The sequence below is a fragment of the Poeciliopsis prolifica genome, unplaced genomic scaffold, assembly GCF_027474105.1.
Source record: "Poeciliopsis prolifica strain line A6 unplaced genomic scaffold, Auburn_PproV2 SCAFFOLD001, whole genome shotgun sequence".
NCBI lineage: Eukaryota > Metazoa > Chordata > Actinopteri > Cyprinodontiformes > Poeciliidae > Poeciliopsis > Poeciliopsis prolifica.
In genome coordinates, this window is record NW_026562376.1 from 21,941,988 (window position 1) to 21,967,452 (window position 25,465).

Genomic DNA, 25,465 nt, shown 5'->3' on the forward strand with positions numbered 1-25,465 from the left:
TCAAATCATCTTAATCCATAGAGCTGCTAGTTATTGTGTTAGAAAGGCAGAACATTTCTAGTTAAAGCCTGTAAACAGTAATCTCAGAGGGAAAGGGGTTAGCATAGCACTTTTATCTTGCATCACTTTAGTGCTCATGTTACAGAAACAGAAACCCGACCAGGACATTTTATTTTATGACGGAATCAGCTGAAAGCAATAAAAAATACTTGTGTTAACCATTTTCATGAACAAGCCAAGAAAACTATTTTAAACGAGGCTAATAAACCCTTCAATGTGCTGAAAAAACCAAGATGGCGGCTCTTTCTTGGCAGCCGACAATTTTACTGACACCTTTAGATTAAAGTTAATTGCAGTTTTAGGATCAACAGTTTCTTGCGGCTCACCTCCTGTTCTCCTTATATGGTCATTTCAGATCCTCTTCCGGCGTCGTTCGCCTCCAGGTATCCGTTCACTGCTGACTTTACGTCACTTCCTGTCTTAGGAACAACAGTCCACATCTGAGCTTTTTTTAGGCTTCATACGCCTAAAAATGTACGTCTACGCTGACACTGCGTGCGCTTTTAGGACTTTATTTATTTATTTCGTGGTTTTTGGGAGGGTTATTACTATGACTAATAATTAGCTCTGTTTTTAAGTTTTATTTTAATATAATCTTTTTGTATCCTGAGAAACGTGCCGCCATTTTTATGTTCCAGAGAAACAGGAAGTCGTGAATCACTGACCCAAGGACACCAACGACCGACTGCTGGTCTTTATACTCTGCATTGTTTTTTTTTTTTGTTCGCTCTACTTTTCTCTATGAATTATTCAAACAAAAAATTATTTGTAATAAGAGTGCTGTTAAACATTCACATTTTCTTATGAGGAGCTCGTGATCAATAAACACCAAACACAGTTGAAACCAGATAGGCTATTCACAAACACTGTATGAAAATAAACTTTTAAAAAATCCCACTGACAAATCAGAATAAAAATTCCCCCATTTTAATATGTTTCTGAAGACGTTTGAATCAACAGAACTGGGACAGATGCACACCAATGCCACTTAGGTCTTTTAACAGTCTGGGGAAATTAGGACGGCGTCAATATTGGCGTTAAATGGCGTCACTTTTTGAATTTAAAAAATGGAAATCAAAAAGTGATCTCATTATTTTGATATTCATCAAGTAAAAATACTGAATCATTCTAACCGATGTAAAACGAGGGAAAATGCCAAATAAATGTCCAGTGAAAAGATTACAAACAAAGAGACTCCACAACAGCACTGCTCAGAGACAAATAAACGTGTCATCTTTTGCCGTTTATTAAAAATTATTTACATCAAGACGTGCTGTGAGGCGGTCCACCGCCATCCCCACCGGAACGTTTTGTCCCGCGATTTAAGCAGAACCAGGCGGCAAAACGTACGAAACGGGGAGATAAACGTGTTTAAAATGTCTCCACGAGGCATCAAAAAGAAAACATGACTCATTCTGGCAGCGGCTGATGAAAAGAAAGCATGTCCAAGTGTCAGACCGCTCGTTAAATCACGCGATGACACACCACTGCAGAAATGATCAGCAACACAAACAGAGGCATTAACTGTTGACGTGCGTCGGTCCGGTGCGTCACGCGTTTGGTGGGTTTTTCTCTTTAAACACTTCAAATCCTTAAATCAGTGCTGAAAATCTGTTGTTTTTTTCCTCTTCCAAAGAGGCTGAAGCGGCGTTTACCCAACGAGGTCGTTCTACGTCACAACGGACGCAGAAACGAGATGAAAAGCTTCAATTACACCCGGAGCCAAATCAGTCATTATAGCGAGGAAAACGTTCTTAAAGCGAGACGCTTAATGAATAGTGTGGGTTTTGGGGATGATGAGGAGCTGCTGGTGAGACCGGGAGCTGTGGCGGTGGAGCGAGCCGAGCAGATCTGGTTCGCACCAACAGCCGGCTCCATGGTCAGCGCATTGGACATGGACGTCAGGATGATCGTTTGTTAATTCATCTCTACTGTCAGGGACGATCAAAATCATTTCAGCGGCCACATATGGCCCCCGAGCAACACTTTGGACACCCCTTCATTAAAACACAAAACATTTTTTGGCCCAGTTTCTAGTGCAAATGTCTGAAATAAGACAAAACTAACTTACAAGGAACTTTTCAGCAAGAAATAGGAGCTTGTGTTAAATAAATTATTCCTTTATATTGACTTTAAAAAAAGTAATAGTTCCACTTAGAACATGGGTAAAATTTCTTATTGTAAGTGAAACAAATAAACCAGTGGAACTAGTGCTATTTAAACTTAATAAAGAATTATTTACTTAATTATTTAGCTCATATTTTGCTGAATAATTGCTATGAAGTTAATTTAGTCTAATCTTAAGTGCACTGTTTTTGCAAAAATATTTAAATTGAAGATGGCTCCTCCCCCCCTCCCGCCAAGTATACAATGCACCACTTCCACAGCATGATGCATCCACTACCATACATATGTCTTGTCATGAAGACCAAAAAGGCCAATCTAACCATAAAGAGTTTCTCTAAACGGCGCTCAATGATCCGTGCAGAGTTGATGGCAGTTTGGGTCAAATGGATGAAAGTTGAAGATGAAGTTCTGCAACAACAACAAGCACTGTATAAAAACACAGTGTTTTTATTTTTGTTCGCTCTACTTTTCTCTATGAATTATTCAAACGAAAAAGTATTTGTTCTGGATTGGTCAAAGTACGCTGGCCTTACTGATCGGAGCGGAGCTGATGTCCACCCCGTTGAAAGTCGATGGGTTCTGCTTAAAATTTATCAGCATTTCTGGAAAGACGATGCAGCCGCAATGACTGCCAGACTACAATGAAAAAACTTCACTGAAGGACATTTGACAAAATATTAGTGAATGTAGATATATTTGAGCATCTATGGACGCTTTTGGTGGGTAGAGAAAACAGTGAATTATTGTTTTGAAAAATGAAATTGCTGGTTGTATGTTTTGTTGTTGATCAAATAAAAAGCCAACCTTCTGACCGACATCGTACGGTGAAGAACACTGACACACAATTGATTTCATCACAAAACTGTCAAGTAAAGAAATATCACCACCACATGAGACGGTTCTGCTCTGACGGGGAAAAGAAATAATCATGCAGAATTCTGACATCGGGGGACAATTGGTGATGAAGCGCTCCATCGTAGTTCTCCAAAGCGGTGTTGGCGACAGAACAGTCCAATGAAAAACCTCGAGAGTTCTCTAGCAACGAAACACAAAACCACCACGTTTACAGGCAGTACATTCTCCACGCACATGTTGAACGCCGTCGTTTCTTCTTCTTCTTGGGTTCACAAGCCAGAAACGTTGACGTTTGTGTACTGACTTAAAAGACGCTCACGCTACAGGTTTAGAAAAACTAACAAACAAAAGAAAAACGGACGTTCCAAAAGTCTGAGGACGTAGAAGCGGAGGAGACCGAGAACCGGCAGAGGAGTCAGACCGGAGTCGGCTGCTGTTCGCCGCCGGCGGCGTCCAGTCCGTTTTCCACCACAGTCCGAGTGACGTACCTCAGAAGCCCCCCGTGTTGGAAAAAGATAACGTCCACCTCGGAGTCGAACAGCGCCGTGACGCTGAACGACGTCCCTTTGCTGGTCTGGAGGGGAAAAAAACAACAAAAGAAATCAGTGAACCGTGTGGAGATTCCCAGAGACGCAGACGCTGCTCGGACGCCTCACCCTGACGGTCAGCTGCTGCCGTGGCCGCAGGCTCTCCGGCAGCGCCACGCTGAAGCGCTCCTTCCCGCTCAGCTCCAGAGTGTCGGCGTTTTGCCCCGCCACAAACTGCAGCGGCATTATGCCCATCCCCACCAGCTGCCTCCTGTGGAGCTTCTCGAAGCTTTCGGCGATGACGGCGCGGACGCCCTGGGAAAAAGACAAAAGGGAATCAAGAAGGTTTAAAAAGTACGCTTTTGCTACGTTATGATCTCTAACTTCATTGTGCTTGGAGATTTTCCAAGACAGAAACAAAAGAATAAAGCTGATCGATACTACTTATAAAATGAAATGTAGGATTATTTTTATACCCAATGTGCGTTCCGATTTTAACACATTTTTATGTAGAGTTTAGATTGGGTCGGGCTCAGGCCGAAAATCTAAACTCAAATTTTTCCTCCTTACATTTTCTTCACATGAAAAGAAGATATCTTAAAAACTGTTTTTTATGGCCGTGTTGTGGTGGCGTACGGGTTTAGCACAAGCCACGTATGGAGGCCTTAGTCCTGTTTAGGCTGCAGAAATGATTTGCAGTCAATGGAAAGCAGGCAAACGCAAACGTGTGTGTGTGATTTACCAGCAGGTACGGTCCCTTCGCTACCCAGTCCCTGGAGCTTCCAGAGCCGTAGTCCTTTCCAGCTAGGATGATGAGGGGTGTGCCGTCTCTCTGATAGCGATCAGCTGCCTCAAACACATCCAGCTGCACACACACACACACACACACACACACACACACACACACACACACACACACACACACACACACACACACACACACACACACACACACAGAGACAAAGAACCATTGAAACTGGACTCAGGCTGAATCAACCAGCACTCAACATTTACATGGACTAGACCGGTTAGGTTTCCTCTCACAGTCTGGCCGGAGGGAATGTGCAGAGTCTTTGGGCCCGGCTTGCCGATGAACCGGTTGTGGAGCTTGATGCTGGCAAAGGTTCCTCTCATCATCACTGCGTCGTTCCCTCGGCGAGCACCGTACGAGTTAAACTCCCGCGGCGTCAGCCTGGGAGACACAACGTGAGAGTTCAGTTCATTTGAAGCAACATGGTGAATGAAAACTGCGACTAAGCCTGTCACAATTAGCACTAAGTCAACGAAACGCTGCTAACATTGACGCTAAGTGCACACTACTGGACACTTTTGAATGTTTTCCCCCTTCTAAGCTTAAAGATTCTTGTTTATTGAAATGCAATTTTTAATTCATTTCATTTGTTGTTTTCTATTGTTTTATTTGTTTTGTATTTTCAAAATGTCTTCCAGTTCCGGTGTTGAAAGTTTGTAAGAATTTATTTATCTTCTTGCATTATTATGCTGTTACCATTACATTTACAATGGTCTCAAAACAGCAATGGTGTCGTTTATTGCATTAACTTCTGGGACTACTTATTGTCCAGCAACATTTTTTATTATATAACAGGAAATAATATTAGCTACCATAACTATGCGGATGACACACAGCACTACATCACGATGTCACCAAGTGACTCTGAACCATCCAATCACTGAATAAATGTTTAGAAGAGATAAATGTGTGGATGTGCCAAAACTTTCTCCAGCTGAACAGAAACAAAACTGAAGTCATTATTTTTGGACCTAAAGAGGAACGATCTAGAGTCAATGCACAGCTTCAGTTATTACAACTAAAAACTAGCCTGGGAGTAGTGATGGACTTGGACTTGAACCTTGCGAGCCACATAAAGACAATTACAAAGTCAGCCTTCTATCACCTGAAGAACATCTCCAGGATTAGAGGACTAATGTCTCAGCCAGATCTAGAGAAACTCATTCATGCGTTTATCTTTAGTCGCATTGATTATTGTAACAGCGTCTTCACAGGCCTGACCAACAAATCAATCAAACACCTGCAACTGATCCAGAATGCTGCTGCTCGTGTTCTCACTAGAACCAGGAAGATAGAGACATAACACCAGTTTTAAAGTCCTCCACTGGCTCCCTGTAGCTCAAAGAATAGATTTTAAAATACTGTTGTTAGTTTACAAATCACTGAACAGTTTAGCACCACAATACATCAAAGATCTGCTGTTGTTGTATCAACCTTCCTGACCTCTCAGGTCTTCTGGTTCTGGTCTGCTCTGCATCCCCAGAACCAGAACCAAAAGAGGAGAAGCAGCTTTCAGCATCTATGGACCAAAAATTTGGAACAAACTTCCAGAAAACTGTAAAACAGAGGAAATACTGACTTTCTTTATACCTCAACTAACTGCTGAAATGTACTATGCAAATAAAATTTGATTGATTGATTGTGACAGGTCATTGATTATTCTTTTGAAGTAAAAGTTTATTGATCTTTTGATGGGTGTACTTGCTCTAATATGCCATCATTATTATTACTATTATACTAGTTGAAAATGGTCTCAAAATAACAATATTGTCAATTTCTCGCAATAAGTTCTGTGACCATTTATCGTCCAGAGAAATCAGCACATCAAGCCGGCGGTCTGGCACCAACCGTTTGCTCTGCAGGTACTTGGCGGCGGCGCTGACTCTGGCGATGCTGCCGGCTGGTGAAATGTGATCCGTGGTCACTTTGTCTCCGAGGAACAGTAAGACGTGAGCGTTTTCTATCGACTGGGGCGGAGGAATATCTTTACTCTGGGAAGAAAAAGACGATAAACGGGAAGAGGTGAGAAGGTGATGGTTGCTGCGAAGCGGGAAGAAGCGCCGGCACTGATGGAGGGACTCACGAGTTTGGTGAAGAACGGCGGCGAGCGGATATATGTGGACTTGTGATCCCAGGGGAAAACCGCCGAGTCTGGACATTCAATCTTGTTCCAAAACGTATTCCCTTTCTGAAGGAGAGCAAATGTCTCACGGTTTGCATGTGCAGCAGGATTTATTCAACAACAGAACGAGTTCTGACCTCCATCCTGCTCCTGAGGTCCTGAAAGATGGAGGAGATGACCATGTCCTCCTCGGTCTGTTGGATCTCCTCTCTGGACGGCCAAATGTCACGAAGATACACGTCCTTACCCTCCGAAGTCCGGCCTGTTCAATTTGAAACATACGCTGAAAATCACGTTTTTGAACATGTTCGCTTTTTGCGAGAGCTTTCCGAGGAAAAGCAGAGGGAACACAAGGCTTGAAGAAGAAGCAGAAATAATCACATCCTTTGAACTTTTTCACATTTTCTTTTTTGTCATTTCTTCTTTGCTAAATTGTTCAGATTCAATCAGATTGGATGGAGAGTAACAAGAGATGCGAACATTTCTGGAACAACTTCCCCTGCTGCCAAGATGCACCAGAGAGGGACGAAGATCTGCGGCCTCATGTATGAAGTGTGCGCGTGCACAAAAAAATGTGCGGCGCCACATCTTACGCACAAATTAAGTTTGCGTAAATATACGCACATTTTTTCGCTGGCATGAAAATGTGCGGCGGCCATGCAAACTTTTTCTGTGGACGATTAAACTACAAATCGTCAAAACTCCCCTAAATACACTGAAATCTGACTACGGATATGAAAACTTCATTGTAATGTAAATATGAAGTAATATTTACATTACGTCATAAAGACGTAACGTATTGTAAACTTAAAAGAGCCGTGCGGTACCGGTATCGGTCCAGCTGCATTAACCGGTCTGCCTGCTTTGTTGATGCGCCTTATGGATAGACAACATCTATTCTGTAAATATACAAGTTCTGCACATGATTCTGCTATTTAGAATAAAAGTCCACATTCTCACTCAAATGACTCTCTGTCTGCCCCGCTGAAAGCTCTACTGTTCACACAGGCATTGATCTCTTTATTTATTTATTTAGACTTTTTTATTTAAATTGTATTAGTTTTATTTTTGTGAGGTGACCTTATGTCCTGAAAGCACATTTTAAATCAAATATATGGTTATTATTAAAAATATTTATACTGCTCAAACAAGGACGTTGCCATGGTTATTGCTTCACGTGGGAGCAGATTTTTCTGTATTTATACTAATTTACATTAAGATGTATTTATGGGTGGCGACAGGCAGACAAGCAGCTGCGGTCAATTAGGGTTCATAAAGGGAAGGAGCGCTTTCACACAGCACTGTGTCAAACAAATGAAACTAATTGAAAAAGTCCACAAGACATTTCTCCTGCGAGATACGTGCATTTGTTTTGGTTGTATTTACCCAGAATGCTGTGCTCTACAATCTACGTCCTGCTTTTAGACTAAAATGCTGCATTTTAGTCTCATCTAACAAAAAAAAAGAAGCAAAAAAATACTTCAAAAAATTACAAAATAATTCCAGACATTTTCCAAAGCATCTATGTAAATTAAATGTTTAGATTAAAATACAACCAGATTGCAGAAGATGACAGATTTATTTCTACTTCGCTGGCGGTTGAGACATGACTAAACAAAAGGCTGAATCCCTTCCTGCTCACTGACTGTAATCCGACCAAATTCCTAAAATCTCCTGCTGATCTCCAGCTTCTAGACAAACAGCTTCATGGAGCCGCAGGCGGCGCTCGTCTCACCTAGAGGCTCTTTCTCAAAGTCAATTCCCACCGTGCCTGCGATGGCATACGCCACCACCAGGGGAGGGGAGGCCAGGTAGTTGGCGCGCACGCAGTCACACAGGCGGCCTTCGAAGTGCCTGTTGCCAGACAACACACCGCAGGCCACCAGGTCCCCCTGAAACGATGGACAGCGGTGAAGAGTCTGAGTGCAGACACAGGGCGGTGTGGCGGCGGCGTGGGGAGTTACCTTTTTGATGGCGTCGACTACAGATTCTGGTAGCGGCGCCATGTTCCCCACGCAGGTGGCGCAGCCGTAACCTATGACCTCGAACCTGTCACATGATCACAGCCATTATTTATGCAACTCTGATTCATTATAACTGTAATGTTGATCAATATGTTCGATAATCCAGTCAAACGGTATTTGACTGGATTATGTTTTTATGGTTTAAAGCACTTTAAACTTCTCTGTTACTGAAGTGTGATGCACAAATAAATAAACTTGACATTCCATAGAAGAAAATGGATCCATCCTTTAAAAAAAAAAGTTTTATCTTTTAATAATAATAATGATAATACTGACCTTTGGGCACTTAAACAACATAATTTGCAGGAGAAAACACAAAATAAAATGCTTATAAAAGTTATAACAAATTCTCTGCAGTATATTATTATGAAATATGTTTAGGTGATTGAACGTTAGTGGCTCTAAATGAGTTAATTTAACCAGATTGAGGCTAAAACCTTTTCTCTGAGCTGTAAAGTCTAAGTATGTAACTGAAACCTGTTCAACGAAGCTGCTGATGTCACTTCCTGTGCTGTCAGTGCGTGAAACCTGCTCACCCCAGCTGGTTGAAGTAAGGCAGGACTCCACTGGCGTTGAGGTAGTGGGTAACCATGCCACTTCCAGGAGCCAGGCTGGTCCGGATGTAGGGCTTCACGACGAGCCCGGCTTCTACGGCCTTCTTGGCCATCAGGCCTGTCGACGGCGAGGAACAGAGTGAGCAAAGCCGAGCTGCGACCTTGATGACAAATGTTCTCGCGCTATCTGTGTTTTGTCCAGCTCCCACCGCCTTGAAACTGAACTACATTTTGCTGAGAAGACTAAACAGTTCACGTCTGAATTTAAACTTTGGCATACCTGCGGTGAGCATGACCGACGGGTTGCAGTTGTTGGTGCAGCTGATGACGGCGGCGATGACCACGGAGCCGTGCGCCAGCTGATACTCCTGACCGCAGTGCAAGAAGGGGACGCGGACGTCCTGCTTCTCCCTGGAGATGTGGAAGCCTTTAAATCCCACCTGGGGCAAAAGGAGACGTTACTGGGAAGCTCCGCTGCCTAGCAACAAGAGGGATCAGTACATACGTCCAGGTCCAGGTTACCTTCTCGTTGAGGCAGCTCTGGAAGTCGTCCTTCATGCTGCTGACGGCCACTCTGTCTTGGGGCCTTTTGGGTCCGCTTACGTGGGGAACCATGGAGCTCAGGTTGATCTCGATCACCTGCACAAACATCGCTAGCTTCAACGGAGCTCATTGATACGACTGTGGCTTTTAAAACTTTTCAGACAACGCTGGTTGACAGAGAGTCAAGAACAAAAGAATACAGCTGCATCAAAATTAAAATACAATTTTAAAAGTTAATTTATTTCAGGAATTCAATTCAAAAATTTAAACCAGTATAATGTATAAAGAGTTTATTTCTATTAAATCATTTAATGGAAATGATTTAAAGGTAATGAAAATTTAACATGTTTCTCACAAGGTCAAATTAAGCTTTTTCACTAAAAAGCATTAAGCTGAAGCAGGCAGTCACTGCAAGAAAGGTGTGCAAAACTTTATCCATATTTCGCTAAGGTTGAAAAAATAAAATTTTCCAATTTCAGTGTTTCCATCAAGAAACAATTAAAATGTCACATGAATATGTTTGTTCATAGTTAAACATGAAGGGCCGTCCTCCTCCAACTACTTCCTGTCGTTTTCTTCGTCTTTTCCATCAGTAGTAACATACAGCTGCTGATCGTGTGACTCGTGTGATGTGAAATAAGCGTTTGCAGTTCGGTGAAATGCACTAATTTTGGTACCACTGAAAAACCACCTCATCCTAGTGTGAAAGCTTTTTATCAAAAAACTGGAATTTTTTTCAAAATTAGCATCTTTCCATTAAGCAAATATATTTTTACTTCCAATTTTCACATTTCATGATCAAACACACATTAGCAAAGACCTGTTGAGGGTCTTTAGCTAAAGTATTAGCTGTTCACAGAAGGCTGCGTTCAACAGTTCAGGGGAAGAAAAAAGTGTCACACAGGATGACTGTCCCTTTTCCCCCAAATATATCGTCTTGTGTTTTTGAATTGAATTACTTAAAAAGAAACGAACCAAAAAAAAAAACTTTGTTTTAATCTGATGTGAAATTACCTCTGAGAACTCAGGATCTTCTGAGGATTCTTCATAGCTTCGGAAAAGATTTACAGCCTTCATGTAGGTTTCCAGTAATTCAAGCTTTTCGTCAGTGAAACCTGGAAGGATGAATTAAAATGCATTACTGGAAAAAGTGGATTTTATACAAAATCCACTTTTTTTTAGCGCAAATATATTTTATGTGTCCGTGGGAGTTTCTTTGGAAAAGTTGAACTTAATCTTCATAAATATCTTTATATTCTATCAGTCATAGTTCTCAACCTGTTCAGTTTCTCTTTTTCTAGATGTGTCTTTTGAACAACAGCATCACAGTTTTTGCTATGGTTCTGCTGAACCTGGACATCAAGATCTGGCTAACCAATTGTATGAATCCACCATTTTTATTTCTTGCAGTCATTTGTAATCCAATTTCCAAGGATGCCAAAACTGCATGTGGATAAGTCATTCACTGCACGTCCCTAAGCATCAGAAATGATGGACACAGCAGAGGAGTGAGTTATAAATAATGCTGAAATGACAAGAAGCTTAATTTTAGACAGGAATTTATTGTGTTTGTACAACATCTTGTCTGTTGTTTTGATAGCAGTAGCATTGTGCTTTCTGATTCTATTAGCGTTTTATGCTAGGTTTTAGCTCCTTGGGCATGATCGGACTGCGTGTTTTGAATGATATTGTTGTGGTATAAACAAAAACAATAAAAAACAGTTTTTGCTGTTTTTGTTTAGGGTACCACATGACCCACAGCTGGCGCTAGCGATAGCTAACTCGCTAACTATGTTGAGGTTTTGTTTACAAGACGTGTTCAGTCACATTGTGGTAGCATTTGAATTTTTTAAAAGGTATCGACTTGTAGTTTGTGTTAAAATATTGTTGACGTCTTTTAATTAATTTTAGAATAAAGAGTTCTGCGGTGTTAGATAAATGGATTTCTGCTGTTAAACTACAAAAATGGCTGAACCACATAAAAGTGAAACACTGTGACCGGGAGGGGGCGGGGCGTGAAGTAACTCATTTACATTTCAAGAGACCGTACCAAAACAAGTTGCTCTCAAACGCGCCTCAGAACAGGGGTAAAGATGAAGCTACAATAATGAGGAATTCAGACCAAAGCACTGCAGTTTGTCTTTAAATAAACCCCAACTGAATGGTTTAAGTCCAAAAAGGACAAAATTAAAAGGATAACATGTCCACTTTAATTGCTCATTTTACTCACTTGTCTTTTTAAAGTGCTTGAGTGTTACGTGGTCGACAGGGAAGAAGCTGACAGTTGCGTTGTATTCTGGACACATATTGGCGATGGTGGTCCGGTCAGGCGCCGATAGCTGGGAGACACCTGGTCCAAAAAACTCAACAAACTTCCCAGAGATTCCTGCCTGCCGCAAGTGCTGAGAAAACAAAAGACCGGAGAGAAAAACCCGAAGCTCAGAGCGTTGTCATCTGGAACATTTAAAGCTGCTCTGGTTGAATGACCCTAAAAAGGAACCTTTGTGATGCCGAGGACGATGTCGATGGACGTGGCCAGAGGGTTGATGGAGCCCACCAGTTTACAGCCCACCACCTGAGGTAGGGTCAGCGACACCGGTTGGCCCAGCATCACCGCTTCAGACTCGATTCCTCCGACGCCTGGAAAAAATTGTGAAGCCAGTTACTGAAGATGCAGTTTAAACGGAAAGCTGAGAAACGTCGATGAGAAGAGGCCGTACCCCATCCCAGGATTCCCAGGCCGTTGATCATGGTGGTGTGGGAGTCGGTGCCCACCACGCTGTCGGGGTAGATCAGGCCGTCGCTGACCTGCACCACCCTGGACAGGTACTCCAGGTTCACCTGGTGGATGGTGCCGACGTCCGGAGGAACCACGTTCACATTTTTAAAAGCCTTTGAACACCACTGTTGGGCAGACGAGGAGAAAGCTCGGTGCTCAACAAAGAGTCTCGACCAAATGAGCATCCATCCATTTTATCTTCTCGACAGAAAATCCAAACACAAGTGATGTTTTGGTACCTTAAAAAAATGAAGCCTCTCTTTGTTTCGCTGCAGTTCCATTTCCTGGTTCTTCAAAGCCGTTTCCAGTCTGCAAAAAAGATTAAGTAAAATCCAGAGTGAGCTCAAAAAAGGAAAACACTGAGCAAAACAATAATATCTACATTACCTGGCAAGTATGCTTAACATGTGCACGACCTTTGAACTTTCCCACATCGAAATGAATAACAGGAATCCTCTCTAATGCCTAATTTAGGATAATCTCGCTCTCATATTTTCACCGTTGCTGCAATTCTGCAAGTATTTTACAGTGGGTGGTGTGTTTAGAGTAATGAACAAGTGTTTGTTTTCTGCCACACCCCTACACATACACACACACATACACACACACACACACACACACACACACACACAGTGCTTTGGATGTAGCCTCAACAGAGCAGAGCTGAGTTGTTCTTTCAGCAATTGGTCTTTTTTTGAGTCTGTATACGCCATTTAACAATAGTTTACTAAATTTGTTGATGACTATTTCAATTATCAATTAATGGTAAATGGACTGAACTTATATAGCGCTTTTCCAGTCATTTTGACCACTCAAAGCGCTTTACACTAGAGTCACATTCACCCATTCACACACCGATACGCAGACCGATAGGCAATTTGGGGTTACGTGCCTTGCCCAGAGGAACATCGACATATGGCAGGAGGAAGCTGGAATCGAACCTACAACCTTCCGATTGCAAGACGACAACTCTGCCACACAACCACAGTCGCCCAATTACAATTAATCGAATGAATCATTTCAGCCCTTGTTCAAAGGTCATGAATATTTCTGCAAAGGACTGAAACTCTTTGAATCTAGTCCCAGTGTTACACAGACTGAATCAGTCGAATCCTCTAACTAGTGAAGACGTACTCAGAAACGGGCTGCAGGTGGAAGGGGCAGAGCAGGGGAGTGTTTTCAATCTGCTGGACAGAGGTTGGACGGCCCGACGAGGTGGGGGGGTCACTGCAGGTGCCCTTGCTGCAGGAGCCCCGCTGGCCCCCGCAGTGGGAGCTGCCTCTGGACGGAGGCCGGGCCGCTGCAGGACGAGGAGCAGGAGGCTGGCTCTGGCTGGAGCTGTCGCCTCCGCCTGGGTTGGGAGCGTTCTGTATGGCGCTGGTATGACAAGGTTCAGAGGTTAAAAGGAAATAAAGACCGATGTAGGCGAACAAATGTGGGATTTCATTCCAGTTAATTAACAAACCATTTGCTGTAATCAATTTGCAGTGAGTGGTCTACAATGAGGTCTGTGGGGCATTTAGGGTTCACTAGGTCGGGGTCCACGCCGTGTTTGGCCACAGCGTCTCTCATAGCTGCCAGGTCCACCATAGCAGGAATACCACTGATACAAAACCACAACAAAAAAAACTGTTTTTTTCTTGTTCCCAATAATCGCTTTCTTCACAGCCGAGGAATTAAAAAGTGAGTAAACTCACGTGAAGTCCTGCAGAAGGACTCGTGCCGGGGAGAAAGGCACCTCTGCTTTTTCCTGCTGCTGCTGCCAGTCCAAGATGTTCTGCACATCTTCCTCTTTTGTGTAGAAGCCGTCGTAGTTCCGAATCGCCGCCTCCAGCAAGATCCGGACGGACAGCGGCAGTTTGTCTGCGTGTCGTAAATAAAGAGTTGATTCACCAGGGGGTACGGCTGACGTTACGACAGACACTGCACGGCGGTGAACTCACCGTATCTCGGGTCGCCTAATTTACGTGGGTTGTAGAACTTGATGCCATCTGGTAACGTGTCGATCAGATGGGCGTACGGGTGCTCTGAGGAGGAGAAGTTAATGCTTTGACTAAAAAGAACATTTAATGTCTTCTAGCAATTAGATATCCATCCATTCATTGTCTGTCGCTTATCCAGGGTCGGGTCGCGGAGGTAGCAGCTTAAGAAGGGAGGCCCAGACTTCCCTCTCCCCAGCCACTTCTTCCAGCTCCTCCAGGGGAACCCCGAGGCGTTCTCAGGCCAGCCGGGAGACATAGTAACTCCAGCGTGTCCTGATACTCTTTTAAATTCTTTTTTATTTTATTTTTAAACAAAGAGTCACATGATAGCAAAAACAGTGTTCCTCCAGGGTTCACCAATTCAAATTTAGGATATTTTAAGACCAATGTGAATAAAATTTAAGGCCTGTGCAGAAATGCACAAAAGACAGTGATTGTTTTTCAGGGCACCAACCTTTTTTTGCACAGAATGCATCTAACATCGTACAACTTCACATTCAAAAATACTTTATTGATCCCAAGGGGGAATAAATTGTTGTCACTCATCAATTCAGATTGTTCAAAGTTTTTGCAGATGCTTGTGACAGCAGTCGCAAAGACGAACGTCGCCCAGGCAACTGGTGTTAAGTTTACACTTACAAATAAAAGACACAAGCGAGCTCACAGGTCGCAGTGTAAGAAGATGTCTACACGCACCTCAAACTTTTGCCTGACAGAAAAGTCTTGGGACTAAAAAATACTCCATGGAATATATAAGAATAAATAGCCCTGCCACAACAAAACTTGAGACCTGTAATTAATTTGTTTGAGGCCATCTTTGATTAATTTAAAAGGGCAGTAATTTGTTCTACAGGCACATAGTCAAGAAACAATCTTACCTTCAGTTGTTATGAAAAATGCTATATACACCAACTATGACTTAAAGAAATTTTATAGTACACTAGGGTCATTTTTTCCCCTAGTGTATTAGGGCTAGGCACCATTTGTTGATTTTAAATATGTTTTTTAATACACCAATAACAATGACAGTAGAGACAGGATAAGATGGTTTATAGTTGACTTGTTGGACTACCGTCACCTACTGATGCACGTCTGAATTTTTGTAACTTCATGTTTTAACACAAAACATGGTGTTCCACTGGTGGACTGTCTCGAGGCCTCTAACACCGGGCTTAGCAGGTTTTCTGGGGGAAACCCTGTTATTAATTTAAGTAACGCCTTGAAATTTGGCTGCTATATCTTTAAAAGTTTTCCTCTTTCTGAAACTCCACCTTCAGGAACTCATCACATCATGGCTCCTCTATTAACCCTTTAACAACATTTTTACCAGTGTTATTCTAAGAAAAAGCTCCTATAATGAGTTCAGGTGTTCCACCAGGTGTTTGCTAGTTGCTGCTGGCTTGTCTGAAGGAGCTAAGTGGGGGAGTTGTGGAGAGGGCTGCTCTGTGAGGTGGAAGCTCAGAACATGTGGCTCTGAGGTGGAGCTGCGTCTTGAAGGCGGAGCTAAGTCCCTCCAGACACTTTGCACAATGATTGCCATGGAGACTAAAGGATTTCTCAAACAAGAATGAAGGAATCAAAGCAACGCTCCCAGTATGTTTTTGATGGTAACAACATGCAACATTATAACGTGATGTAAAGGTACTACTGCCCCTTTAAGGCCAACCATCTGAAGCACTCAGAGGATCAAACTGTACGTTCAGCTCTCATCTTCCTCAACTTTACCACATCTACTGTCAGATCACACAATACACGGATGAGACCTTTCATCGAGAAGTAACACAACAACAACACTGCCTGCTTTGTGCCGTTTAAGATTTTAAAAGCTTGCTGACACAAACACAGAAGCATGTGTTTTCATGTTATTGTTCAGAAATGTAAACAGACGGGAGCCACATTCCTCCAAAGGAGATAATAAGCAGGAGGGACGGACACACTGGGGGCATTTCTTATCTTTGCACCATTTCCTGAAAACAGACTCAACAATATGGTGAAGTTGCAGCATGACGTATTGAAACAGGTATAGGCTGGTTTACTGTATAAATCTAGGCAGGGGTTTTAACAAGTTACAAGCTACAAATTAAATTAGACTTAATATTCACCTGTCTGATTAGAGCAACAATGTTTTAAAACTTATGACGGAGTCCCAATACTGTAAAAAAAGAAAAAAGAAAAAAAAAGTTGTACGAGATGAAAAGTTGTTATAAGAAAAAACGTATAATATCAGAACAAAGCCATAATATCAGTGGATTCAAGTGATAATGTTTTGACAAATCCCATCAGTGGCATGCAATGAGGTTCATATCTGGTGAGGCACTGACTTAATCATAATCAGATTTATAAATATGGATCCCCTACATGTTATTGTTAACTTGAGGAAATTTCACACATGCGGACAACGATGGAGGGCAAAAAGACTATTCCTCTACATGTCATCCACACTGTCTTCGTAGAATAACTCCGTTAACTATGTCAAACTTGGACATGCAGATATTATTCATTTTGGGCTGTGCTTCACAGCAAAGAGAAAAACCGTTAAAGTACAACTCAAAACTACGTCTTTCTTGCTTTCTGAGCAAGACTCATTGCCAAAGTAACTAACAATGCCACAGAAAAACACACTCAAATATTTCCCACACAAAAAACAGAACATTCAGCCTGTTGCAGTGGGATGGCTTTAGGCTGAATGTTTATTTTGCGATTATTAAGTGTTAAGAGCTGAGAAGAGAAAATGATATATTGCTGCATTTGACTTTACTCCATGGCTAGCTTCATGCCATTAATTTAATGGCATGAAGCTATTAAATTATGGCTAGCTCGCTGTTATTGTCTCTTACTCTGCAGTTGTGGAGTCACAATGTCTGTGATCATGATCATCTTAAGATGTCAGCATCAAATTATTGTCAGTAGCAGAAATTTAAAACGTGTTAACATTGTGACTTCATTCTCATTATATTATCACTTTATTCTTCTATTTTCAAAAACAAAAAAAAGAAAAATCTTAGTGTGGCCCTATTGATCTGTCATAAAAACCACAGTTGAAGAGCAATGTCAGTCAAGCAGCTGATTGCTGCCTACTGGAGCAGATACCTCCACTAATCAATATCCACAAACACGGTATAGATTACGTTATTAGATGTGGAATAATCAATATAGTACAAGTTGAGCAAACATAGTAATATTTGCTGCTTTTGTTAGATCATGTTTTAAACTATAAACAGTTAACTTAAATTACTCTAACTTTAAAAATCTCAAAACATAAGATTAGAAAAGAGCTGTAAAAACAAAACAAAAAAAAGCTGAATTTCCTCCATTAAATGACACACAGTTACTATTAGAGAATAGAAGAACATACTTCTTCTATTCTGTTAATTAAGAGACCCTACCATCACCTGGGATAATTATTATTCTCAACAAGAGTTCACAAACAATCTTCAGCTTTTTATGTCTAGTTTCTCTCTTGGTGACAGCTTGATTTAACATTCAAATTTCCTGTCACGCATACAGCATTGTGTATTTTTACAAAATACTGCCCCGCAGGTATGTTCACCGGCTATAAAACTACTCCATGCACAAAGAGGTTGTCACAGACAAAACCAATTCATGGAATGTTTTCCAACTCAGTTTCCATGACAAAATCCCATAATTTTCAGACAAAATTTGATTTCATATTGTGATATTTTTACAAGACTTAACTATGGCAGATATTTCTACATCAGAAAAGAATTCAAAACAAATCATTCACATTCCAGTCACTAGTATGAGGGGATGGTTGGATAATATTTAGACAGTAGTATATGAGGTAAAGTTTTTCTTCAGATCTTTTCCCATCTTATCCAAAGTATATAATTCAAATGTCCTATTTGTTTCCTATGTGAAAACCCTGAATGGCACACAGTGAAGCCGGGTATTTACTACATATTTACCACATAAGAACAATATCAATATTCTACATAAAACCATGCACTGTTGAATCTCATGTGTTGTTATTACCACCATAGATATAAATACAGATGCTATGGTAATAAGAGTAAAAACAAAAATAACTGTATAACCGCATCTCAGTAGCAGCACCAGAATATGTGTACAGGTGTGTAATTATGTATTAGTTTCCGCATTAGTAGTGTAATAATAGGTAATACTGTAAAGCAGTAAAATGACGAATTAAGTAATAATATATATGAGACACAAACCCTGATAAAGCAGGGACTTTTTTAATATAAATGTATTTGATGTGAATGTATTACAATTACTGGCTCTGGTCTGAAACGCCGATTTTCTTTCAGCAAATATTAAAACACTAACCGCGGGCTCTTCATGAATCACGTAATGACTGTAAACGGTCAAGGTAAAAGTTTGAGGTTTCTTAGCATGTTTCCATAATGGCAAGGTGAGGAAGAGGGTGCAGAGCTAGCCTGGGAGCGAGCTGCTAACGTTCCCTCTTATCGTGAAGCACACTTGTGCAGAGCACTTATCGAGCTACCTACCGGCTTTACCTCTTCTAGAGATAACAAGAACCAGCTTAGTTATGAAACAAAACACAAGCAAGAGACATTTAGCTAAAAGTCGTGGCAATGGCATCAAGAAAGACACCAACGGGTTTAGCGTTTTCTCTTTTTTTACCATGCTAGCTGACATATCTGTGTTATCGCGTTAGCTATGTGCTAGCTTTTCTGTCGGGGTCCTTTATGTAACGTTCACGTGAGAAAAGGCCGAAGTTCTCCTACGAAAGAAGAGTCCGTTTCAGAACTGCTTTTTTTTCGGCTAGTTTACACGCTGGAGCCACTCGTAGTTGTCCGTAGAAGGTTCGTAAAAGACTCGTTTTACCTTTAATTGTCGCATTGAGCGCCATGATGACTCCTGAAATCAACACGGGCCCCTTCTCACGCTGCAGAACCAACCCAGGGCTGACCAATCGCAAACAGCAAACAGTTATGTAACCAATCAGAGAACAGAGCTGCTCGGTCACGCCCAACCAGAAATTTGTCGTAGAATAAACATCAAAAAACAGTTTTTAGAAACTATTTGGATAAAAAAAATCCATGTTTTTAAGAGATACAACAGGATTTGTTACAGGTGAGAGTAGAGATACTATTTCATTATCAATATTATTAATAGGTAATGACAAAATACTATCTCACAATAGGATTACCAGTTCCTCAGTCATAATAATGAGGTATAGTCTCTATCTCTAATTATCTTTAACATTATCATGAGATGCATAACTATGAAAGCTAAGTCAAAATTTTGAAAGGGTGTCTCGTAGTATTTGCATAGTATCTGATAATAATGAGATAGTGTGTTGTTGTTATTATTATGTATTTTTATAATCATAATTTATCTATACCATAATTATTAAGTAGAAAATTAGCATAAATTATAACTGCAAGGTTCATAAGTGAAAACTATAAAAAATATCGCTAAATAATTACGGACAACTAAGTCATAATAAAGCCAAGCCACAAATATGAGCTTCCAATCGCATCATGTCAGAAAAGGCTTGAAGCGATCACAAACAGCACTGTGACTTTAAAAAAGCGTCATGTGACGTCAACTGTGTTGCTTTCAATGCACTTCGGACTGTTGGTTCGAAGAATGTTTGTGTAACTGACGAAAGAAATACTTGTGTTTCTTCTTATTATTCAACAAAATTTTACATGTATGTATAAACCTTTATATATGATTTTGCTTATTTTTACCCTACTACCTATTGGTTTTCATTGGTCAAAATCTGTAATGCAGATTGTAATGCACTTTATTAGAATTTCTACCCGATCATCAATGCATCATCTTCCTTCAATTACACAAACGACTGGCAAAGTAAATATTTCAGGCCTATAAATCGGAGCAGAATGCTTTTCAAACCTGTTTTCCATTTTCTTTTTTAATTAATTTTATAGTAGATAACGATTTGTCGACGTCTTGATAAAGCTTAGACCGTTGACCTTTTACCTCTGACCGTGTTTGTTCAGAGCGGTAATGGACGGAAGACATGACCCTCCATTATGTTGCAGCAGTGCAGGCCGTTCGAGTGTAAATAAACAACTTCGATACCCAACCGATAGTGGCCGAGGACGGTGAGCTTTGTGACTATTCGGGTACGTTCAGTCGGTGTGTTTGGGTGACATTTATTGCAGTTTCTTCGACAGGAAAGCCCCCTGGCAGTTTGTTGTTGCTACAGCCGCTCGAACGCAGTACACGCTGTGACTTGCACGTGCTTCCTCTTTGCAACAAAACAGCACGAAGTTATTGACTAACTGATCAAACGTTTAAATGCTGCTCGTATAGTTGATGGGTATTATCGTGTCAGCAGCTGAATATGTGCTTAAACTTCCCCTCCTGTGGTCTCTGTTCCCCTCACAGACCCAACTGACTCTTAACAAGTGAGTTTCACAAGCCATGTCAGTTCCGGGTTTACAAACACCGTAATAATACCGCTTTACTTCTCTTGCCCATTGCGCGAAGTCTTGCAGATATTTAATTAAACGCCATTGACATCTTTGTCTCCTCGAATCCATAGAGGAATGTGTGTTTTTGTAGTACCTTGCTAAAAGTGCTCAACATTTAGTCGCGTTAAAACCAGGCATTTAACGTTTTCATTGACAGGCCAACACAAGCAGACTAATGTTTTCACCATAGAGGGAAAGACCTTGAGCAGAAAGTGAAATGAATAAATAATTACTTTTGGTTTGTCTGGTCTTCATATAGGTCTGGTGTTCCACGGTTGTCCTGATGCTTCTGTCTGATGCAGGTATAATGGCAGCAGCAGCGTTTGGGACTGCAGCGCTTTGACTTTAGGGCCTGACCGGCACCATGCAGCAGAAAGGTGCCATCCAGATTATTGAATGGGAGGACCTGGACAAGAGGAAATTCTACTCCTTGGGTGTGTTTATGACGTTAACCACCCGGGCCACGGTCTACCCATTCAGCCTAATCCGGACCCGGCTGCAGGTGCAGAAAGGGAAGGCCGTGTACTCGGGCACCTTTGACGCCTTCTGCAAGATCCTGCGAACGGAGGGCGTGAGGGGCCTCTACCGAGGCTTCATGATCAACACCTTCACTCTGGTGTCAGGACAGGCGTACATCACCACCTACGAACTGGTGCGCAAGTACGTGTCCCACTACTCTCCCAGCAACACGGTCAAGTCCGTGGTGGCGGGAGGGGCGGCGTCCCTGGTGGCTCAGACCATCACCGTGCCCATTGACGTGGTGTCCCAGCACCTGATGATGCAAGGACAGGGCGAACATCACTCCCGCTTCAAGGTGAAGCCAAAAATGATGCTCGCCACATCTAAACGCAAACCTACTTTCGGACAATCGCGGGAAATAACGGTGCAGATATTTGCAGCTGATGGTTTCAGGGGATTTTATAGAGGTTACGTGGCATCCCTGCTCACATACATCCCCAACAGTGCTCTCTGGTGGCCTTTTTATCACTTTTATTCAGGTAAATCAATGCTACCTTTGTTTTGTTTTGTCGGCATGTCTTTTTGTGCGACTTGGCCTTACAATGTATAATGTCGTTTGCATTTTCAGAAAAATTATCTTTAATGGCGCCAAGTGGATGTCCCCACCTGATTCTGCAGGCTGTGGCAGGACCAATGGCAGCGGCAACTGCCTCCACCATCACAAACCCTATGGATGTTGTTCGTGCAAGAGTTCAGGTAAGAAAAGCTGCAGCCTTTAGAAGGAGGTTGTCATTGTTTACTCTGGAGACTTTTGGTTTGACGATCTCCTCGCTATTGAGGCTGAACACAAACATGGGCTGTCTGAGGCCTTCAGAAAAAAGATTGTAGCAGTGTATGTGCCTGGTAGGGTCACAGACGGGTTTGTTATCAGGTATTCCACAGCAGGATGTTCAAAAACAACCGGTGAGATGCCAATGACTGCCCAGTCAACGGTCACCATTGAACTCACCATGAATTCTGCCACATATCAGAAGGTGCTTCAAGACATTTGAGACTGGCTAGCTCAATTACAAATAAATTGACCATCTTTGAGGGGTTTTCTGCTTGATTACCTTCATAATGAAGAGTGAACATCAAAACCAAAATCATTCGCACATCATTGAATGAAATCTGTAGTTGAACCCACAGGAAATTAGGCAAGCGGCAGGGTACACTCTGGACTGGTCACCAGTCTGTCACAAAGGATCACAGAGACAAACAATCACGCACCAACACACACACACACACCAGAGATACCACAGTGTGACCTTAAAAGGCATAGGAGGAAACACCCAAAGAAAAAAGGTCCTCCTCACTACAAGGTAACAATGCTAGCAACTGTGCCACTGTTCATCCCATAACCGGTAGAGAGAGGGACTGTCTCCGCAATCTTCCAAGGATAAAGTGGCTGTAGACAATGAATCGATGGAGGTGCATGAACCCAAAACAACAATCTAAACAGGACTTAGAACATCATAAAAGCAACCTTCACTGGAAAGCGCAGTGGTAAGAAGTTTCAATGACTTTTGACCTCTATTGCTGTACAGAGAGCCTTGCCATGGGAAACGTAACATTCAGGACAGAGACGGGTTCTGTGTCACAAGATTTAACGTTAAATCTTCATATTAACTTCAGAAGCAAAGTAAAAGACATTGTGAAGTTTCAAACTGAAGTCTGCGAAAGTTGTTATCCGCAGAGAAACGATTCATACACTGAAATGAGGTAAAAGGCCGTTTAGCAAGGAGGAAGCCATGAGAACAAAAGTAACATAAAACGACAGTTTAAAGTATCTAATCAATGGACCTAAGGTTTGGGAGCATTGTGTCTTAAAATATGCAGATGGTCTATATATAGTTTTAGCTGAATATAACAATATACAAATCGTTTAATCTACCACAGTCAAAATGTAACAAACTGTTGAGTTTTTTTGTACAAAGTTGTTGTTTATTTCCCCATGTCACATAAAGTTTAAAAAAAAGCTAACCATGCATCACCATCATCATCTTTCTCCAAGGTGGAGGGCCGAACATCCGTCATAGAGACGTTCAAGCAGCTGCTGGCGGAGGAGGGCGTCTGGGTGATGACCAAAGGGCTGTCGGCCCGCATCATTTCCTCCATGCCCACGTCGGTGCTCATCGTGGTTGGATACGAGACTCTGAAGAGGCTGAGCCTGCGTAGCGACCTGATTGAGACCAGACACTGGTGAAAGACAACAAGGCGTAGGCGGGGTGGGGGACCAGGACAGCCTGTCATCATTCTCCAGCTGCACAGAGGCAGTGACCCAGATCTGTCTGACGTGCTTTAGATTGGTGCGGCTTTAAACGCAGGAAGAAAGAGAATTCATCATGAGACGCAGCATTAACAACTGCAAGGTGGATGAAACAACCTTATTGTTCTCGCTGTCTGATGATTTGCTGTATTATCTGTGAATGATGCACATTGAAATGCGTAACAGGTACTTGTTCCTCATTTGTGTTGCTGTAGATAAAATGAAGCTGGGTGACGGACGAAAAGAACAGAATGGAAAAATTCAAGTTTTAATCCAGAATTTGGGTTTTCGGAGTCTGGTAGCTGGCTTATCAAGGAGCTAATGCCCTTCCATCTACTTTACTGCTATTATTTCTGTAAAGGTTTTACTTGATGTTCCATTCATACAAGTTTCTCTGGTTTTGTGGGGTTTACCTGCATAAGCTATGATGTTTTGGTTACTTTGTCATTCACAGATCATAAGTATGAGCTACCTTTTTTATTATAACCGTAATTCATTCAGCCTTGTCATCTAACTCTGGCATTGGGCCTTACATGACGGCAAGGTCTAATAGCGAGGTTAGCTAGCAACTCTTGGCAGACAACACAACGGCAGTGGAGCATCCTCTTAAATAATCATGGTCACACTTCCTTCCTCTTTTTATTTTCCAGTACATTCACCGTATCTTTATGTACTGAAAAAAAAATCTATCCATTTTGTCTCTGGCATATGCTTGGTGAAGTGAAATATTTTGAATGACTTCATCTGTTTTCTTTTTTTACCCTCGTTTTTCCACCCCTTGAGGAACTGTAGCGCTTCCTAGGGGATATGCATAGCCAACACTTTGAAATCTAGAGAGGTCTAGAGAGGTTGCATTAAATCTACTGAAACTGTAATAGCTTTGGTGGTGTAAAAACCAATTTTGCCTTTATCCTGTTGTACTCTCTTGTACAAATAACTTTTTAATGTATGCAGATCTTTCCCTAACTGAGTTTTTACGGGGAGTTTGGTTCTCTGGCCCGCAAGTGTTTTGTGGACTTTTAAGGTATTTTCCGAGGTCTGGCCAGTCCATGGACAGAAAGGTATCCGGTTCCAGAACCTCTGGCCTCATCTTTGCTTTTGGAGATGGTGTGGTTCTGTTGGTACCCTCAACTCCTGTAAGTCAAAAGCCATGGTAACCACCTGAGAGAAAGGTGGAGTCCTCATCTCAGTGTCTATTGAGGGGCCTTTTCTGCAGAATACTTGGTACTACTCTTTTTATGGAAAAAAAATAAATCTGTTACATGATTAATATGTGTGATTCTGTAGATTAATACCCTTTAGGACTGATTATATTGTGTGTCACTGCCTTTAATGTGTTCACTTCAACAAAGAGTAAACCACATTGATTTGAGCTCGCTTGTATCACTTCAGCGGTAACCAGGGTCCTCATATCGATTCCAAACATTTATATTTGAACTCTTAAAGTGTTTTTTGGGTTTTTTTGTATGTAAAATATCTCCTGGTGAGAAATTTGATGATTTTAAGAAGACTGCAACTCAAACCGTGCTGCCACGGATCTGTAAAACAAAGATGGCAGCAACACACCAGCACACAACTCCCTGATGTACCGACCTGCCTTCAAAGTTGACATTACAGTGTATTCAGATTCACTGCCATCCCACAGCGGACATCTTGTGTTTTGTTTTGTTTTTTTGAGCAATGTTTGCAGACACTTCTGTCCAGGTTGAGTACAGTGTTTCTGTGAATAAGACTCTCTCAGTATTTGTGACACATTAAATGAATGTGTAAACGCTGCGTTACGTAAACATGTCCAGAGTTCCAGTTGAATAAAATTGTGTAAATTTTTTTTTTCAACGTCATAAATCAGGGGCTGCAGTACATGT

General features: G+C 41.7%; 2 protein-coding genes across 7 annotated transcripts; one reads left to right on the forward strand and one right to left on the reverse strand.

The window, feature by feature from the left end:
- Positions 1-1,284: 1,284 nt before the first annotated feature.
- On the reverse strand, positions 1,285-19,290 carry ireb2 (iron-responsive element binding protein 2). Its single transcript, XM_055040127.1, has 22 exons — positions 19,212-19,290; positions 14,346-14,429; positions 14,100-14,265; positions 13,868-14,005; positions 13,537-13,779; positions 12,642-12,711; positions 12,344-12,527; positions 12,124-12,263; positions 11,854-12,025; positions 10,638-10,738; positions 9,603-9,719; positions 9,361-9,520; positions 9,063-9,198; positions 8,467-8,551; positions 8,238-8,394; positions 6,640-6,764; positions 6,464-6,568; positions 6,229-6,371; positions 4,614-4,761; positions 4,312-4,434; positions 3,699-3,884; positions 1,285-3,616 (listed from the first exon to the last, which is right to left on the reverse strand). The coding sequence occupies exons 1-22, from the start codon at positions 19,234-19,236 to the stop codon at positions 3,458-3,460; spliced, it is 2,967 nt and encodes a 988-aa protein (XP_054896102.1). The 5' UTR covers positions 19,237-19,290; the 3' UTR covers positions 1,285-3,457.
- A 157-nt stretch (positions 19,291-19,447) lies between these two features.
- Positions 19,448-25,436, forward strand: slc25a44a (solute carrier family 25 member 44a). 6 transcript variants are annotated; one of them, XR_008606617.1, is made up of 5 exons: positions 20,176-20,482; positions 21,136-21,831; positions 21,921-22,048; positions 23,346-23,703; positions 23,816-25,436. XR_008606617.1 is itself a non-coding variant. In XM_055040176.1 (5 exons), the coding sequence occupies exons 3-5, from the start codon at positions 21,198-21,200 to the stop codon at positions 23,535-23,537; spliced, it is 954 nt and encodes a 317-aa protein (XP_054896151.1). In that variant the 5' UTR covers positions 20,186-20,204; positions 20,357-20,482; positions 21,136-21,197; the 3' UTR covers positions 23,538-25,436. The 6 variants fall into 6 exon arrangements, 5 of the variants coding, with proteins under 5 accessions (XP_054896166.1, XP_054896177.1, XP_054896160.1 ...); XM_055040176.1 differs by having other exon boundaries at positions 20,186-20,204; positions 20,357-20,482; positions 23,346-25,436; XM_055040191.1 differs by lacking the exon at positions 20,176-20,482 and adding an exon at positions 19,448-19,460 and having other exon boundaries at positions 21,093-21,831; positions 23,346-25,436.
- The last annotated feature ends 29 nt before the right edge of the window (positions 25,437-25,465 follow it).